General features: G+C 47.1%; 1 protein-coding gene and 1 long non-coding RNA gene across 2 annotated transcripts in view; one reads left to right on the top strand and one right to left on the bottom strand.

Annotated features, from left to right (window-relative positions):
- The window catches only part of LOC308570217 (ectonucleoside triphosphate diphosphohydrolase 3-like), a 36897-nt gene that overhangs the window by 11521 nt on the left and 8472 nt on the right, over positions 1 to 16904 (top strand). Inside the window, 2 exon segments of the mRNA XM_081165051.1 lie at positions 3589 to 3739; positions 6910 to 7069. Of these exon segments, the coding sequence (XP_081021177.1) occupies positions 3589 to 3739; positions 6910 to 7069 (311 nt within the window).
- Positions 14728 to 15469, bottom strand: LOC308570290. Its single transcript, XR_014001085.1, has 2 exons — positions 15027 to 15469; positions 14728 to 14890 (listed from the first exon to the last, which is right to left on the bottom strand). It is a non-coding gene; the product is annotated as an uncharacterized lncRNA (long non-coding RNA).

A 16904-nucleotide genomic window follows, 5' to 3' on the forward strand; every position in this document is an offset into this window, starting at 1 on the left:
CAGAGGCCGCCCCCAGTCACCAGTCTAGCTGCGGCATTCTGGATTAGAACAACGATTTTAGAACAACGATGATGGTCATTGCATATAAAGGCATGTGGCTGGAAACCGCAGGAGGGGACAGTTCTCTCGTTATTGAATCCCTTTTTCCAGGTTTTCCCCGAGTATCTGTTTGGCTTCTGCAAACAGAATCCTGGTCTAGATGGAACATTGGCTTGATACAGCAGCCTCTCCTTACGTTCATTTTTTAATCCACTATAACTCCAAGGAGTGCCAGGGTTCTTTGTTCCCTTTCTTTGTTCCCTAATTCTCACAATGCCCCTGTGAGGTCAGTTAACCTGAGGAAGGTTGACTCTCAAGGTTGCCTTGTTCAACATGAACCACTAACTTGCTGTATCTCATGACTAACCCTTCCATTGTGATTTCCTACAAGATAGTGCCTACCTAGGCTTTAAATTTTGCTTAAACCGTGGGATTTTCTCTGCATGGATCACGGTTTCCCTCTCCTTCTTCTCTTGCGAGGCACAGACTCTTTTAATCAAAGGTTAAAAGATAAAGGTAAAGGGACCCCTGACCGTTAGGTCCAGTCGTAGCCGACTCTGGGGTTGCAGCGCTCATCTAATTTTATTGGCCAAGGGAGCCGGCGTACAGCTTCCGGGTCATGTGGCCAGCATGACTAAGCCGCTTCTGGTGAACCAGAGCAGAACACGGAAACGCCGTTTACCTTCCCGCTGGAGTGGTACCTATTTATCTACTTGCACTCTGATGTGCTTTTGAACTGCTAGGTTGGCAGGATCAGGGACCGAATCCTCTGTGGTTTAACCCACAGCACCACCCACGTCCCTTAAAGGTTGCTGTTCAGCAAAGTGAGATTTCCAATTGATGGGTACAAACTCCTGAGCAAATCCTTTCATGCATGCAATTAGGTCGTGTCATTTCAGAAACAGCATTTGAAGTTATTTCCAAGCTTCTTGTACTACAGGAATGGAAATATATATATAGGAACCAAAGCCTGCAAATAGAATCCCGTCTGCAAATTACGGGCTTTGTGGGATTGGTTTGGTTTTTTTTTTAAAAAAAAACCTAATTAAAGGCAGGATCATTTCGGCTCTGCTGTAATCTGAAGCAAAATTCTTCTTTTTAAAATTTATTTATATAGTTTTTCAAATTACAGTTTTACAATTACATATCAAACATACAACATAGATCCCACAAAATCTCCTGGACTTCTCTCCTCCCCTTTGTGGGTCCTATTGTTAGTCATTTCTTCCTGCATCTTTTATAATAATCCAAATCTTTTACAGCTCCATATTCACCATTAAACTACAAGTGCTATTCCAATCCTACTAACAATTTTAACTGTTTACAGTGGTTTTTAAGATAAATTATATATTTTCCCCATTCTTTATTAAAATTTTGGTCTTCCAGAATTCTGATTCTTCTGGTCATTTTTGCCATTTCGGCATAATCCATCAATTTAAATCTGAAGCAAAATTCTCACCCTGGTTGCTTATGTGCTTATGTGTTTTTAACTTTTAAGGGCCACCCATCTGGATTTATCCCAGGCCAAAATGGATACAGTAATACCTCCGATTACATACGCTTCAGGTTACATACACTTCAGGTTACAGACTCCGCTAACCCAGAAATAGTGCTTCAGGTTAAGAACTTTGCTTCAGGATGAGAACAGAAATTGAGCTCCGGCGGCGCAGCAGCAGCAGGAGGCCCCATTAGCTAAAGCGGTGCTTTAGGTTAAGAACAGTTTCAGGTTAAGATCGGACCTCCGGAACGAATTAAGTACTTAACCCGAGGTACCACTGTACTAGGTTTCAGTTTCATCAGCCAGAGCTGCTATACTGCTGTAAACCACACATGCAGGTGGAGGGAAAGTAGCTTTTATTTTAGGTTTTTATTTTAGGAATGTAATGTGCCACTTGTAGGGTAATAATAATAATAATAATAATAATAATAATAATAATACACCTCACTAAGTGGTTTATATAGGAATGAATTAAAGCAATTAAAATTTGAAACAGAAATGATTAGATGCTGGAATCCATTGAAAATGGCTTCTCCATTCAAACCAGGAAGTGAACTCTCCAGACAACGGAACAGGTCGCCTTTTCTTATCTCTCAGGCTGTGATCTCCTGGGTGACGCGGGTGCCATTAGGCAGCTAAATGCGCATGCGTACTCCCTGTTGTGTATTGAGTCAAAGGATTTTATATCTGTATTATTATTGTCTGTATTTGCATTAGGGTAAAGTAACTGCCTTTTGGTTCCAGAGGGTACAGCTACTATTGGTTCATTTAAGCTGCTGTATTTGGATCCTCTGTCTTATTGGTTCCCTCCAAAAGGCAGGACTGTGATTGCCTGATATTGTTCCCTCCAAAATGTATCCTTTCTTGCTAGTTCCCTGTCCCTATAAATGTAGCTTCCCTCTCCCCAGTCTTCAGTCTTGTTGCTTTAATAAAGAAGTGTTACTAGAGAACTGTCTCCAGCATGTTAGATCAAGAGAGCTGAAATCACAAACCCCACATCACAACACTCCCTTCATTCCCCTCCCTCCTGCCTCTGTGTGGCCCGGGCCACTGGCAACCCATTCTATGCCACTGGGAGGAACAGGGATAAGCTTTACAATCCACCAGTTGAAATCCCGTGGACTGGGACACAGCATGGAGGAATGAAGCCTGACTGAAACATGAAACATGACACTTCTTGCATACTTCCATCATCTTATATATTTGATCGTGCATTATTTTGGACTAGATGACCCTTGGCTTGATATTGGTCATCGACAGTAATAAAATGACTTGAGGTGACCCTATGGGCCCCTTCCAACTCAACAATTCTATGGTTCCATCCTTAAAAATATTTATATTCTTAGCTGTTATCCATACTCCTAAATACTTAACTTTCTTCTCAATTGTCAGTTCTGTTACTTGTTGTAGGTCTTCTTTATATTGCTCCGTCACATTTTTCACCAATACTTTCGTTTTACTTTTGTTTAATTTAAAAGCTGCTGCCTTTCCAAACTTAAGAATCTGTTCCAAGACCCTTGGTATTCTAGTCAAAGGGTCTTCTACACAAGGTCATCTGCAAATGCCTTTAGCTTATATGCTTTATAACTTACTGCTATCCCTTTTATTTCTTCATCTGATTTTATGCTTCTAGGCAGGGTCTCTAAAACTAATAAGCAATAATGGTGACAGGGGACATCCCTGTCTCGTTCCTTTCATTATTTTACATTTTCCTGTTATTACATTATTTACTATCAGCATTGCCTGTTAGTCAGAATAAATTGCATCAATTTCTCTAAGAAATGACTCTCCGAAGTTCATAATCTCAATAGTTTTTTTCATGAAAGTCCATTAAACGTTGTCAAAGGCCTTCTCTGCATCTAGAATTCTATGGTTCTATGGTTACTGTAATGTTCAAGTTTTCCTACACATTATTTATTTACTAACTTTATTTATTTGCTTTCCAAATAAAGAAGCAAAAGTGCTCAGAATGACACTAGCTTAAAGATAGAGCGGTATAGTAAAAGTCTTGGTGAGTAACAAAACTGAATCCATTAACCCCCTTCTCCTAGGTCCTGGGATATCCAGCTATGCGAGCAACCCACAAGAAATTGCTAAGCCCATTAATGATTGCATGAATAAAGTAAAGGAGAAAATTCCATTGCACTTACATACGACCACACCTGTCTACCTGGGAGCCACAGCCGGCATGAGACTTCTGAGGTATGGTTGGAAACCACAGCAGACGCTGATGTGTTGTGTGTATCGTTTTGTCCATTGTTAAATGGATAAAGCCGGGGAAAATTATTCATGACAAAGTTTTCTCATCCTCGCCTTAAAACCTATCAGTCTATGGGGATTAATAGATATGAGCATGTTAAGACAGCGCCCATAAACCAAAGAGGGATTTGGATTTTCCCAGGGGGTATTGCTGGTGAGTAGAATCTTCCCTCAGATTCAACTTGTTGTGACTATTGACTGCCTTGTAGAAGACGGTCGATCCCAGATCGGAGTGTTCCTGAATATTTTGTAATAAATGTGTAATCTTGGGGACTTTGTGCCACAACCAAGGAGGAGGGAGAGAGTGGTGGCTTGGCCCATGTTGCATACCTGACAACAGCCTGCACTTGTTGTTGTGCATGTGCCAGTGGTTGTATAAAATCCTTTGTGCGTGCACAGATTTTTCTTTTAAGTGTTGACAAATAGTAGAGATAAGGGCCAATGTAAGTAAGTAAGTAAGTAAGTAAGTAAAATTTTATTTATAACCTGCCCTCCATGGCCAAGACCGGGTTCAGGGTGGCTAACATCAAATACATTAAAACTGTGCTGGTCCCGGGGGTAAGGTACCGTGAGTGTAGCAGAGTCCACACGAAGAGGAGCGAGGTCCGATGCAGAGAGCCGGGCGGGGAACAGGAACACTGGAACAGGAGGCTGAGCAGGTAACAGGAACACCGGATGGTCGGGAACAGGAGGCCGGGCAGGGAACAGGAGTACTGGATAGTCAGGAACAGGAAGCCGAGCAGGGAACAGGAGTACCGGATAGTCAGGAACAGGAGGCCGAGCAGGGATCAGGAACACAGGAAGGTCCGAAGCCAACAACGACGTTGCTCCCGCAACCTGGGGCCGGGTTGACCGGGCTTTATCTTCTTCTAAGGCCAGGGGCGGTCCCGGCCCCCAGGAGCCCCGCCTCCTCTGGCCTTAAGGCGAGCACTCCTCCTGGGGGCAACTAGTTCCCTTCGCCTCTCTGCCCTAAGCCTCTGCAGATCAGGAGAGGCCGAAGGGTTACTGGGCCCTGGAGGAGGCTCACCTGTGGCCACTGAGTCATCAGGCTCCTCTGGGGCCAGGAGGACTTCACCTGGGGCCAGCTCCTGCTGCACTGCCACAGGTGCAGGCTCTTCAGCCTCTAGGCCTTGCCCCAGTTCAGCCGGCCCTGGAGGCGGGGACTCCTGTGCAGGCTGGGATTCCTCTGTTTCATCCTCCGAATCGGAATCCCAGGCCATCACAAAAACACTATCAAACAATTGATTAAAATACAGCTTAAAAATTAGAATCAGGATAAAATTAAACGATTGCCCACAAATTACAACATAGGGGTGAGGAACCTCAAGTATTCATCAGGACCACCTATCCATGTTGGTCCCACATGAGCCGATTAAAGGGCCAAAGAGGTAACTTACAGGGTCCCATAGAAAGGGGTCAAACTGGGCCCAGACCAAAGCCCAGGCGGAACAACTCCGTCTTGCAGGCCCTGCAGAAAGATGTCAAGTCCCCCAGGGCCCTGGTCTCCTGCGGTAGAGTTTTCCACCAAGCTGGGGCCAAAGCCGAAAAGTCCTTGGCCCTGATTCAGGCCAGTTTAACTTCCTTGAGGCCCGGGACCTCCAAGATATTATTATTTGTGGACCGTAAGGTCCTTCGCGGGGCATACCAGGAGAGGTGGTCCCATAAGTACGAGGGTCCTAGGCTGTATAGGGCTTTAAAGGTTAAAACCAGCACCTTAAACCTGACCCTGTACTCCACCGGGAGCCAGTGCAGTTGGTAAAGCACTGGATGAATGTGCAAGGGCACATAGATTATACTAAAAACACACCAGAGATTAATCCGTATAAATAAGATGCACAGCATATTTTTTTTCCTGGTGTGGTTTTGCTTGGCACCCATTCCCTGAAGCATTTTGGCACAATTCAGGCTATGCTGATGTTCGTTACTTAGACCAGGGTTTCCCAAAGCTGTTTTCGGACTACAACTCCCATCATCCCTAGCTAGCAAGAGATGATGGGAACTGTAGTCCCAAAACAGCTGGGGGCCCGAGTTCAGGAGACCATGACTGAGACAAGCAGAATGGTAGAATCTGCAACCTGGAGATTGAGGGGGGGGGGACAATCTCAGAGATGGAAGCTCTGCCCCTCATGACACACATTCCTCTCTGTGGTCTCGGTGGTGGGGTTAATAATAATAATAATAATAATAATAATAATAATAATAATAATAGAAAAGAAAACAAACCATGATCTTTGGCTAGCATCACATATAAACCAGGATTCATAAACCAGAACTTAGATGCTCCCAACAAACCCCAATCTATAGCCATGGTTAGTTTTTCGGCATACTGATTGTGGGACTTCTTTTTTTTGGGGGGGGGGGTCAAAACAACTGATGATGTGTTGTTCAGCTAAACCAGAATTCATGGTTTGTTTTCTCTCTGCGTGAGTGGCAAGGGGACTCACAGCCCAGATATGCACATTCATGGTAAGTCATTAACTACCGCTGTGGGTTAAACCACAGAGCCTAGGACTTGCCGATCAGAAGGTTGGCGTTTCGAATCCCCACAACGGGGTGAGCTCCCGTTGCTCAGTCCCTGCTCCTGCCCACCTAGCAGTTGGAAAGCACGTCAAAGTGCAAGTAGATAAATACGTACTGCTCCGGCGGGAAGATAAACGGCGTTTCTGTGCACTGCTCTGGTTCACCAGAAGCGGCTTAGTCCTGCTGGCCACATGACCCGGAAGCTGTACGCTGGCTCCCTTGGCCTACAGAGCGAGATGAGCGCCGCAACCCCAGAGTCGGTCACGACTGGACCTAACAGTCAGGGGTCCCTTTACCTTTACTGTAATGTGCAAACCAGAGCATTGACTATTGATGTGTGGACCAGCCGGCACAAAGTGATCACTACAAGTAGAACATTCATATCCCCTGCTATCATTTTGGACCTGGTATTTTCCCATGAAAGCAGCCCACACATTTCCCTGGACCATCCAGTGTTGAATAATTAAGTGATGTACATGCATGTATGAATCAACCCTTGACTTGCCAAGTCTAGTCACTAGTTTTGGCAGACGACGAAGGGCAAACGTCTCCTTTCGGCCACTCAGCGTTTTGTATTCTTGTGACTTGCTTAGGTTGCAAAATGAATCAGCGGCCCATGAAGTCCTTCGGAGCATTCAGAAGTACTTTGCAACCCTGCCCTTTGAATTTAGGGGCACTCAAATCATAACCGGGCAAGAGGAAGGGGTGTACGGATGGATAACAGCCAACTATTTAATGGGCAATTTCTTGGAGGTGCGTGGAAAAATCTGCATGTTTTATTGCATACTATTCTTTGATGAATTGCTAATGTTTAAATGGATGTACGCTGAGATTAGCATAACCCCAGGCAAGGGAAGATTGTGGTACGATGTATGCATATATAAATATACAACCACCTAAATCTGTGGTTGTAGTACTAAGATTATCTTTATAGCAAAAGTTCCTGCCTTGAATTAGTCTTCTGTTTTACCTAGCAAACTGGTCTCTCCTGTTAAACGCCTAAAACATCATATAAGGGGATGACATTGAGTCGTGTTCTTAAAACAACAACACCCATTTAAAGTTTGATAATAATAATAATAATAATAATAATAATAATAATAATAATAATAATAATTATTATTATTTTATTTGTACCTTGCCCACCTGACTCGGTTGCCCCAGCCACTCTGGGTAGCTTTCAACAAATATAGACAGAAATACTGTTTTGGGGAAACAGGGGATGGGCAGGTCTAGGGACTCCCTGGTCCTGAATGGGGTAACTGTGCCACTGAAGGACTAGGTGCACAGCCTGGGAGTCATTTTGGACTTACAGCTGGCCATGGAGGCACAGGTCAATTCTGTGTCCAGGGCAGCTGTCTATAAATTCCATCTGGCACGCCGGCTGAGACCCTACCTGCCCGCAGACTGTCAGGAAGTCTTAAACATTTGACATTTTATTATTTTTTCTATTTTGCTGGAAGCCGCCCAGCGTGACTGGGGAAACCCAGCCAGATGAGTGGGGTAATAATAATAATATTAATATTAATAATAATAATAATAATAATAATAATAATAATAATAATAGCAGCATAAGAAAACATAAAACACTAAAAACTTCCCTATACAGAGCTGCCTTCAGATGTCTTCAGAAAGTTGTAAAGTTGTTTATCTGTTTGGTGTCTGATGGGAGGATGTTCCACACAGAGGGTGCCACTGCCGAGAAGGCCCTCTACCTGGTTTCCTGTAACTTCGTTTATCGCAGTAAGGGAACCACCAGAAGGCCCTCAGAGCTGGACCTCAGTGGGGGTGGAGACGTTCCTTCAGGTATACAGGGCCGAGACCGTTTAGGGCAGGGGTCAGCAAGGTTTACCTCACCTGGGCTGGTTCACTCCCATGGAAATCGCTCCGTGGGCTGGATCGTGTCTGCGCAGGCGCAAATTTCGGCATCTGTGTCTGCTCAGACATGATTTCTGGTGCTGCGGAAGCGAGTCCCCGCTCTGCGCTGTGCCAGTGCAGTGTGCGGGGACTCGCCGAGTGGGTGGCTTGGTTCGGGGGCTGCTCGTGGGCCGTTTAAATGACCCCTGCGGGCCACTTGTGGCTCATGGGCTGCAGGTTGCTGACCCCTGGTTTAGGGCTTTAAAGGTCAGCGCCAACACCTTGAATTGTGCTCGGAAACAAACTGGGGGCCAGTGTATGTCTTTCAGGACCAGTGGCCGCTCCCAGTCACCAGTCTCTAGCTGCCGCGTTCTGGATTAGTTTCAGTTTCTGAGTCACCTTCAAAGGTAGCTTGCCCAGGGCAAAGGAAACCCCTCTAAATTTCACAGAAGTTTTAAATTGCAGGCAATCCTCACTCCAGAATAAGCCAAGCACATTACAACAGTCGTCACCACTCTAAGACACCCTGATCACACTTACAGATGCTGTAGGCTGAGCCTAGTCCATGCCAGGGAATCGTTGGCCCGCGTCCTCAGATCCAGAGAGAGAGTAAAAGAAAACTCCAGGAAAGATCCTTCTTTGGAGGAAAGCAGTTTTATTCTCTGTGCACAGGAGACAGCCAGCAGAATAAATTCTGGAAAAACTGACTGCCCCGAAAATACCCCTCTGCAGATTTTCTTATACCTTGAGTGGGCTCTCTCCCTCCTCCCCACGCCCTCCCGAAAAAGTTTTCAACTTATTTTTAGCATGTCTATAGCCTTCTAAAACAGCCCTCCTTATTGTTCTTTCTAAGCGTCCTGCATCCCCCCGTCTCCTCCCGTCTGTGTCTTTTTTTTATCTTGCATTCCTAAGGCGAGGCTATTTCTAGCTTACAGTCTCTGTCTTATCTTGCATTCCTTGAGGGGCCCTTAGCTCAGAAATTAACTTACAGAGAATATGAAGATCCTTCTTAGGTATATATGAAGATCCTTCTTAGGTATAAAATATAGAAAGCAACCCTTCCCTCTCCCTTCACTCCCTCCTCTTCTTATGAACAACCTAATACTTAGGTTCGTTCTGGGGTAGGGGTCTATAATCTCTCATGAAAGCAAGCACGCGAGGTCCCATCATGCGAGACATCATCTTCTCCATCATATTTTGCATACATTGCATCAAGCAGGGCATACAGAAGCAGAAAAGCAATAGAAGCATAATTGGACCTATCACCATAGTAAATATTCTCCCCATCCATCCACCTGGGAAGATGCCGTCCAACCAAGACATATCCCAGCCCTCCCAGGTTTGTACAGGGACATGTGCTACCTTTTCAATTCTTGCTGCCAGATCACGGATAGCCTCGCCATGGTCTGAAATGTTGAAGCAACATGCTCCATTTCAGCCATTTGTAACCACCTATTGTAGGAGTTATGGGCACCCCACTTAGTCATCAAACGGGAAATGTCGGCAAGGGAGGTCGGGGAACTCTTTCTTGCCTGTGTCAATACACATGTGGGCTCTTCAACTAAAAAGAAAAGGAGAATCATCAAAGGTATAGATGGATTACGTCTCTTCCCACAAATACGATACCGTTCATGCCAACAGAAATACGAGAGCATCCATATGACAAGGGCGGTATATATCACTCCTACCCACCAAACCTAATATCTCCATGGTTCCTCCCACCAAAATTCAGGGTTCATTTCTAGTTTTCTTTTACAACTGAAGGGCCCACTGATACTCGTATTCAATTATTTCCCGGGCCTCAGGGGTGCCTCTCCACTTCTCTGCTGAGGCACCTACTATATGGAGCAATTTCCCTACAATCCCTTGTGGGTGGACTGGGCTCTCGTGTTGTCTCATCAAGATATTATACCCAAAAGGGGCTTCTCCCTCTTCATATATCAGCATGCACCCACAGGAATATGTCCACCCCTGCAATGGCCTGACACTTGGGGTGACTATATCAAGGGGTTCCGGGCCCAATACCAAAAGTCCGATTGGTGCCTCTGAATTTGCTGGAGAGCAAGTTTCTACGTTGGGGACGCTGCCCGCGGGCGCCCCTCCCATCCAATTCTTCAGCCGTGCGTGGAGATATCAGCCTCCGGAGTGATATCAGCAGGGCGGTTGTCTACCGGGCGTCTGGAGATGGTCAGCCGAAGGGAATTCTCTGGATCTGGTGTTACTGTCCAGTCTGAAATGGCTTTCTTCACTCGAGTATGGTGGACCCACGGGGTGATGCCGGCAACCTTCACAGCAGTAGGGGTAGAGAGTAGCACAGTGTATGGTCCCCTCCAGCAGGGCTGTAGGGGGGCTCGCTGCCAGTCTTTCACCCACACTTCGTCACCTGGCTCGAACTGATGCAGCCAACACACAGGGGTTGCGAGCTGCGAGCCTGGGTCCACCTGTCGAGACAAAAGAAAACTCGGAAGAATATCTGGACTTAATTATTCAATTGCATATCCTGACCAGCATGTGGGGACAACATTTTGACATATGGGACCGGTCTCCTAAATATAATTTCAAAGGGTGACAGATGGGTCCGTTTTGACGGGAGACTGCGGACCCTGAGTAACGCCAAGGGCAACATGGTCACCCAATTAGACCCGGTCTCCTGTGTCAGCTTGGACAGCTGATTCTTTGGAGCGCTTTCGCCAGCCCCCGTAGGACTGCATGAACAAATGCTGGTCCATTATCAGATCCTACGGACCTTGGCAATCCATAGCGAGGGATGATTTCCCTAAGCAGGCACCTGGTTACTTCAAATGCCTTTTCAGTCTTTGTGGGCCATGTTTTGACCCATCCGGTGTAGGTGCACACTGCTACCAGCAGGTAGCGGTGCAGTCCACAACGGGGTAATTCAGTAAAGTCCACGACAAAATCTTCCATAGGTGCAGTTCCACTGTGCTGAATCCCTGGGGGAGCCAGTGGTCCGGCTCTGGGATTATTCTTTTGACATAGCAGGCATTTCCTGGAGATCTGGGCTGCCAGTTGGTAAAGGTGGGCTATATAGAAGCATTTTTCCAGCTGCTTGGTTGTAGCATCTGGTCCTATGTGGGTTGAATCATGGTATCTCTGAATAACCTGCCGAGAAAGGGACTCCGGAATCCATATCCTGTCATCAGGGGTAAGGTACCATCCTTCTTTGGACAATGTCAACTCCTGGGCATCTGCAGTGTCCCTTTCCTGCTTTGTGTAGGCCGGCTTGTCAGTAGTGCTTAAAATCTCTTCTGGGACCAGTGCTCCAATAACCGAAGTGGGGGCCAGTTCTCGGGCTGCTTCCTTGGCTACTCTGTCTGCCAATCGGTTTCCTCTGGCCACTTTCCCTGGTCCAGTTTTGTGTCCATAACAATGGATAACTGCCACTGCCTCGGGTTCCCATACAGCATCCAGAAGGTTCAATAAGGCTTGTGGGTGGGCCACCTGGCTTCCTCTGGAGGTAAGCAAACCTCTTTCTTTCCATAAGGCTCCATGGGCATGTAAAGTCAGGAATGCATATTTAGAATCTGTATAAATGTTTATCTTCTGTCCCTTTGCCAGGCTCAGGGCTCTGGTAAGCGCAGTTAGTTCTGTCAGCTGGGCCGATGTTCCAGGTGGGAGTGACTTTGCTTCGATCACCTGGTCTTCTAGGGCTATCACTGCATAGCCTGCCTTCCGCTGCCCAGCCTCGTTTGCCTCGTCTTTGAGATCAGGCCTGCTGGAATATACTTCGTCCATTACTTCAATGCAATCGTGCATCTGCTCCTCACCTTCTCCTACCGGCAACAGGGTAGCTGGGTTGAGGGCGGTGGTAACCTGGAACTTCAAACGCGGGTGCAACAATAGCATCTGGCACTTTCTCATTTTGCTTGGGAGAGGAAATAGGTACCCTTCATGTCAAGCAGAGCTGGGACTGCATGCGGGGTCACACAAACAGTGTTGCAATGCCTTTTTCAAATCCTTGAAGGCATGCTGTTGCTCTTTCCTAAGCGGCCTCGCCCTCCTCTTCTTCTCCTAATGGTGGACCTACCGTCTTCAGGGCCATCAACTTCTCTGCCTGGTACTTCTCCTTTTTCTTCTGGGTCTCTTTTTCCCTCTAATTATAAATGGTCTGGGCTAATTCCAGCATCCATTCAAGGGTGTGGCCCTTAAAAAAAGAAACCTTCATTTTTTTTGGTGGATATCGGGCGCCGCTTGGGCTACAAAGGCAGTTTTTTATGATAGGGGCATTGGCAGCCTCATGTGCTCGGGCTTCAGAACTCTAAGCCATATTGCAAATTTCAGTTCATTTGCCAGTGTCTGTAGAAAGAACAATGCACTCCTTGCTTCTGGCAAAGTTTCAAATTCCTCAAAGTATCAATTCCTATGCTATGCTGCGGCTCCTTTTTCAGAGTAAAATTGCACCTTAAAAGGAAAAAAAAAACTTGACAAAGTTCACAGAAAGCATTCACTTGCTTTTAAGAAAGTCACTTCTTCAGGTTAATACTTTTGGGCAGGGGGGTGGGTAACTCTTGGCCTTCTGGGTTTATGTGGCTGAAGTGTAAATCCAGAAAGTGTGAGGTTCAGGGTAGCTGGCTGAATGCAGCAGTGTCCTTCTTGGAATAGCTGCCAAGAGATAACGCTCTGAAGCTGCCTCCAAGCGCCTAGCACAAGGAGGGGAAAAAAAAAGCTGATGTCCTGTTACTTGCATGAATGAGAAACAGTTAGTTCACTTGCTTCTGCAACAGTCTTTGAGCAAATCATTTTCAGAAACCTCATTCTGTGTGCCGAGCAACCATTGTTGGACCAGGGCCAGGCAGCTTCTGGGAACCTGCGTTTGTTGGGCCTGGTTTATCCTAGTAAGTTTTTTTCGTCTCTCAGGACTGGAGAGGTGGGGTTCAGGCCATGGGGTATCCCTGCACAGATCCCTGTTCTTGCCCTCTGCCTTGATTTTTCTGGAGTTCAGAGCTGGGCTTGTGACTGTAGCGCTGAGGCTCATGGCTGGGTACATAGGCATCGGAACTTTGGTTACTGTTCCCACCCTGTGGGGAGTGGGGTGTGTCGGGCGTGGGGCCTTTGGGCATTCCATTTTCCAGTGACCCTCTTGCCTGTAGATGGCGCACTGGCTTTTTCCCTAGGCGTTCTCTGCCCCTCCCGTGGACACCCTCGCTCACTCTGAGATTGCATTTTTGGCTTTCTGGCTGTTTGAAGACAAACCCCTAATTATTTTGGCCAGGTCCTCTTCGAAAGAAGGATTCTGATTTAAGGTGCTTGGAGGTCTGTGGTCCTGGGCATCGGATGACTCCAGGGGGTCATACACTCAGTGGAGTGGGGCCATCAAAGTGGAGTTTTAGCTGCCTCAATTGCAACTATTAGTATTGTCCGCTGCCCTGAGGGCATTTATCTTCCTATGCGGCTCTCAAAGCCTTCCCTTCTGTATCTTTCTGCCAGTTCACATCCTTGCATTGTGCTGCTTCTAGAACTCAAGAAGCCACATGGTTCTACATACTGAAACACTCTTTTGGACTGCTTGTCCACTTCACCTTCTGAATTCTTCATTCTCTATACCACCTTCTTCTTCACTTTCCTCTTCTCTTTCTTTTCTCCCTCAGTCTCTTTTCTTGGGGGTTGGGTAGGGGAAACCTCATTTAGCCCTGGTGCAGTTGCTGCATAGGGTGGAGGGGGGCTAATTATTCCTTCCTCCTTTTCTTCTGGGACTTCTCTTCTGGGACTGGCAAAACTGCTGGCTTTTTAACTTGTACTTGCTGCCATACTGGGCACAGTTTGGCATGGCACAGGTAATCACAGTTCTACTTTACTTGAGCCATGGGAGACGGTTAGGAACTCCACATAAGTGTTGGAGTCTATTTTTTCATCAGGTTTTTAAAATCCCCAATCTTCTCCCTTCGTGGCATCTTTTCAATTTGTTCAGGAAAGCATTGCAGGGGGGTCATGGGAGTTGTTTTACTGCTTTTTCTCCATGACCCTGGAACACTTGGACACTTGGGATACTGGGACACTCCCTCCTCCTAACGTTATTTTTTCACTCAGTCACAGGCCAGACGTTGCTTTCAACGTCTCACATACTCAAAACATTCACTGGAGTGTCCCCACACGCACATTCAGAAAAACCCATGCGCCTCCCCCAACCCCTTTTTTCCCCCAAAAACCAAAATCACAACCGGCAGTGCTTCACAACTTCGACCGGGGCCCAAGAGCACCTTTTACTGCTTCTTCTGGGCACAAAACCAACCACAACCACAACCGGCAGCGCTTAGACTTCGACCGGGGCCCTAGCAGCACCCTTTGCTGCTTTTTCTGGGCACAAAACCAACAACCAACCATAACCGGCAGCGCTTAGACTTCGACCGGGGCCCTAGCAGCACCCTTTGCTGCTTTTTCTGGGCACAAAACCAACAACCAACCATAACCGGCAGCGCTTAGACTTCGACCGGGGCCCTAGCAGCACCCTTTGCTGCTTTTTCTTTTTACCAAAAAACAAAAAAACAAAAAACAAAAAAACCTTGTTGGTGGCACACCACTGCCACGCCTTCCCCCCCCCCTTCCTGGCTGCACACTACTGCATAACCAGGTGAGGCTGATCAGGCCTCCTTTTTTTTCCCTTGGGCCCCATGCCCACCTGGTGGCACACCACTGCCACGCCCTTTTTTCCCTTCCTGGCTGCACACTACTGCATAACCAGGTGAGGCTGATCAGGCCTCCCTTTTTTCCCTTGGGCCCCATGCCCACCTGGTGGCACATCACTGCCACGCCCTTTTTTCCCTTCCTGGCTGCACACTACTGCATAACCAGGTGAGGCTGATCAGGCCTCCCTTTTTTCCCTTGGGCCCCCGTCCACGCCCTTTCCCTTGGGCTTACCGTTTTTTTTTTGCTGCAGAGTCCCTTCCCTGGCCAGTCCTCTTTCCTCCCTCGACCTGGGTCCTTGCTCTGGAGCGGTGTGGCTGGTTCCCCCCACAAATTGGCAGGGTGCGCGTGGAAGCTGCAATCACCGATCCGAGCTGTCCACCAGGTTGAGCCTGGCTCTCTCCAGCCCTCTGAGGTGGGGCAGGTTCCCGGTCAGGGAACCAAGATGTAGGCTGAGCCTAGTCCATGCCAGGGAATCGTTGGCCCGCGTCCTCAGATCCAGAGAGAGAGTAAAAGAAAACTCCAGGAAAGATCCTTCTTTGGAGGAAAGCAGTTTTATTCTCTGTGCACAGGAGACAGCCAGCAGAATAAATTCTGGAAAAACTGACTGCCCCGAAAATACCCCTCTGCAGATTTTCTTATACCTTGAGTGGGCTCTCTCCCTCCTCCCCACGCCCTCCCGAAAAAGTTTTCAACTTATTTTTAGCATGTCTATAGCCTTCTAAAACAGCCCTCCTTATTGTTCTTTCTAAGCGTCCTGCATCCCCCCGTCTCCTCCCGTCTGTGTCTTTTTTTTATCTTGCATTCCTAAGGCGAGGCTATTTCTAGCTTACAGTCTCTGTCTTATCTTGCATTCCTTGAGGGGCCCTTAGCTCAGAAATTAACTTACAGAGAATATGAAGATCCTTCTTAGGTATATATGAAGATCCTTCTTAGGTATAAAATATAGAAAGCAACCCTTCCCTCTCCCTTCAATGCAACTTTGTGGTTTACACTCCACACTCAATGTCCTCCTAAGCCATGCCCTTCCCAGGTTCCCCCAGTTCTTCCAGTGGAACAATCTTCCTTTTATCCTTTGGTGCTAAAACACCAAACCGGGAACAGAGGAAACGATGACACAGTAGCCCTGTCCCTATGTACGGCAGGCCCTTTGCTTTCACAGCTGTTTGACAAAATGCCACAGGGAACTCTTTCCCTGTGCACAGAATAAGGAGCTCTGTTGACAGGAGTGGTGATAGCAGCTGGCCAAGTTGCCACGGTACTAGTGCCCTGACAGAGGCTACTGATGATGTCCGCTGATTTGAGGGGTGGCATTATTTTTCTGGCCTGGCACTGAGCAGTGCCAGACAGCCATATCTAGCCAACTTCCCTGCAATGCACCTGATGTAGTGTTGCTCTGGGCATTGTGAGAAATCAAAAGGACAGCTAGACCTAGCCACCCGGGGCTGCTCAGAGCGGTGCCACTGCTGCCATGGAAGCCTGGGCAACTATTTTATCTTGAACAATTGCAAACGCAGTTAATGAAGAGTCCACTTGTGACATAGTAGTGGTTCAGTGCTCATAATCCAACGTTTTGTCGATAAAGAGCTTAGTCATCGAGCTTTGTAGTAAATAATACACAAGAGGAGACAGTATGCCCACGACTTAAAGCAGGGGTATACAGTGGTACCTCGGGTTAAGAACTTAATTAATTCCAGAGGTCCGTTCTTAACCTGAAGCTGTTCTTAACCTGAAGCACCACTTTAGCTAATGGGGCCTCCTGCTGCCGTTGCGCCGCTGGAGCATGATTTCTGTTCTCATCCTGAAGCAAAGTTCTTAACCCAAGGTATTATTTCTGGGTTAGCGGGGTCTGTAACCTGAAGTGTATGTAACCCGAGGTACCACTGTATTTGCCTCCATCTGCATGTTTCCATCAGGAGGAGCAGAGAAAGAGGACGATGTCAGAGGTAAAAAGGAAAAGGTAAAGGACCCCTGGACGGTTAAGTCCAGTCAAAGGTGACTATGGGGTTGCAGCGCTAATCTCACTTTCAGGCCGAGGAAGCTGGCGTTTGTCCCATCGGCGCAGCGGCGGTCTGCCGGGGTGATGATCGAT

Source organism: Podarcis bocagei (genome assembly GCF_964188305.1).
Source record: "Podarcis bocagei genome assembly, chromosome: 12".
Taxonomy (NCBI): Eukaryota; Metazoa; Chordata; class Lepidosauria; order Squamata; family Lacertidae; genus Podarcis; species Podarcis bocagei.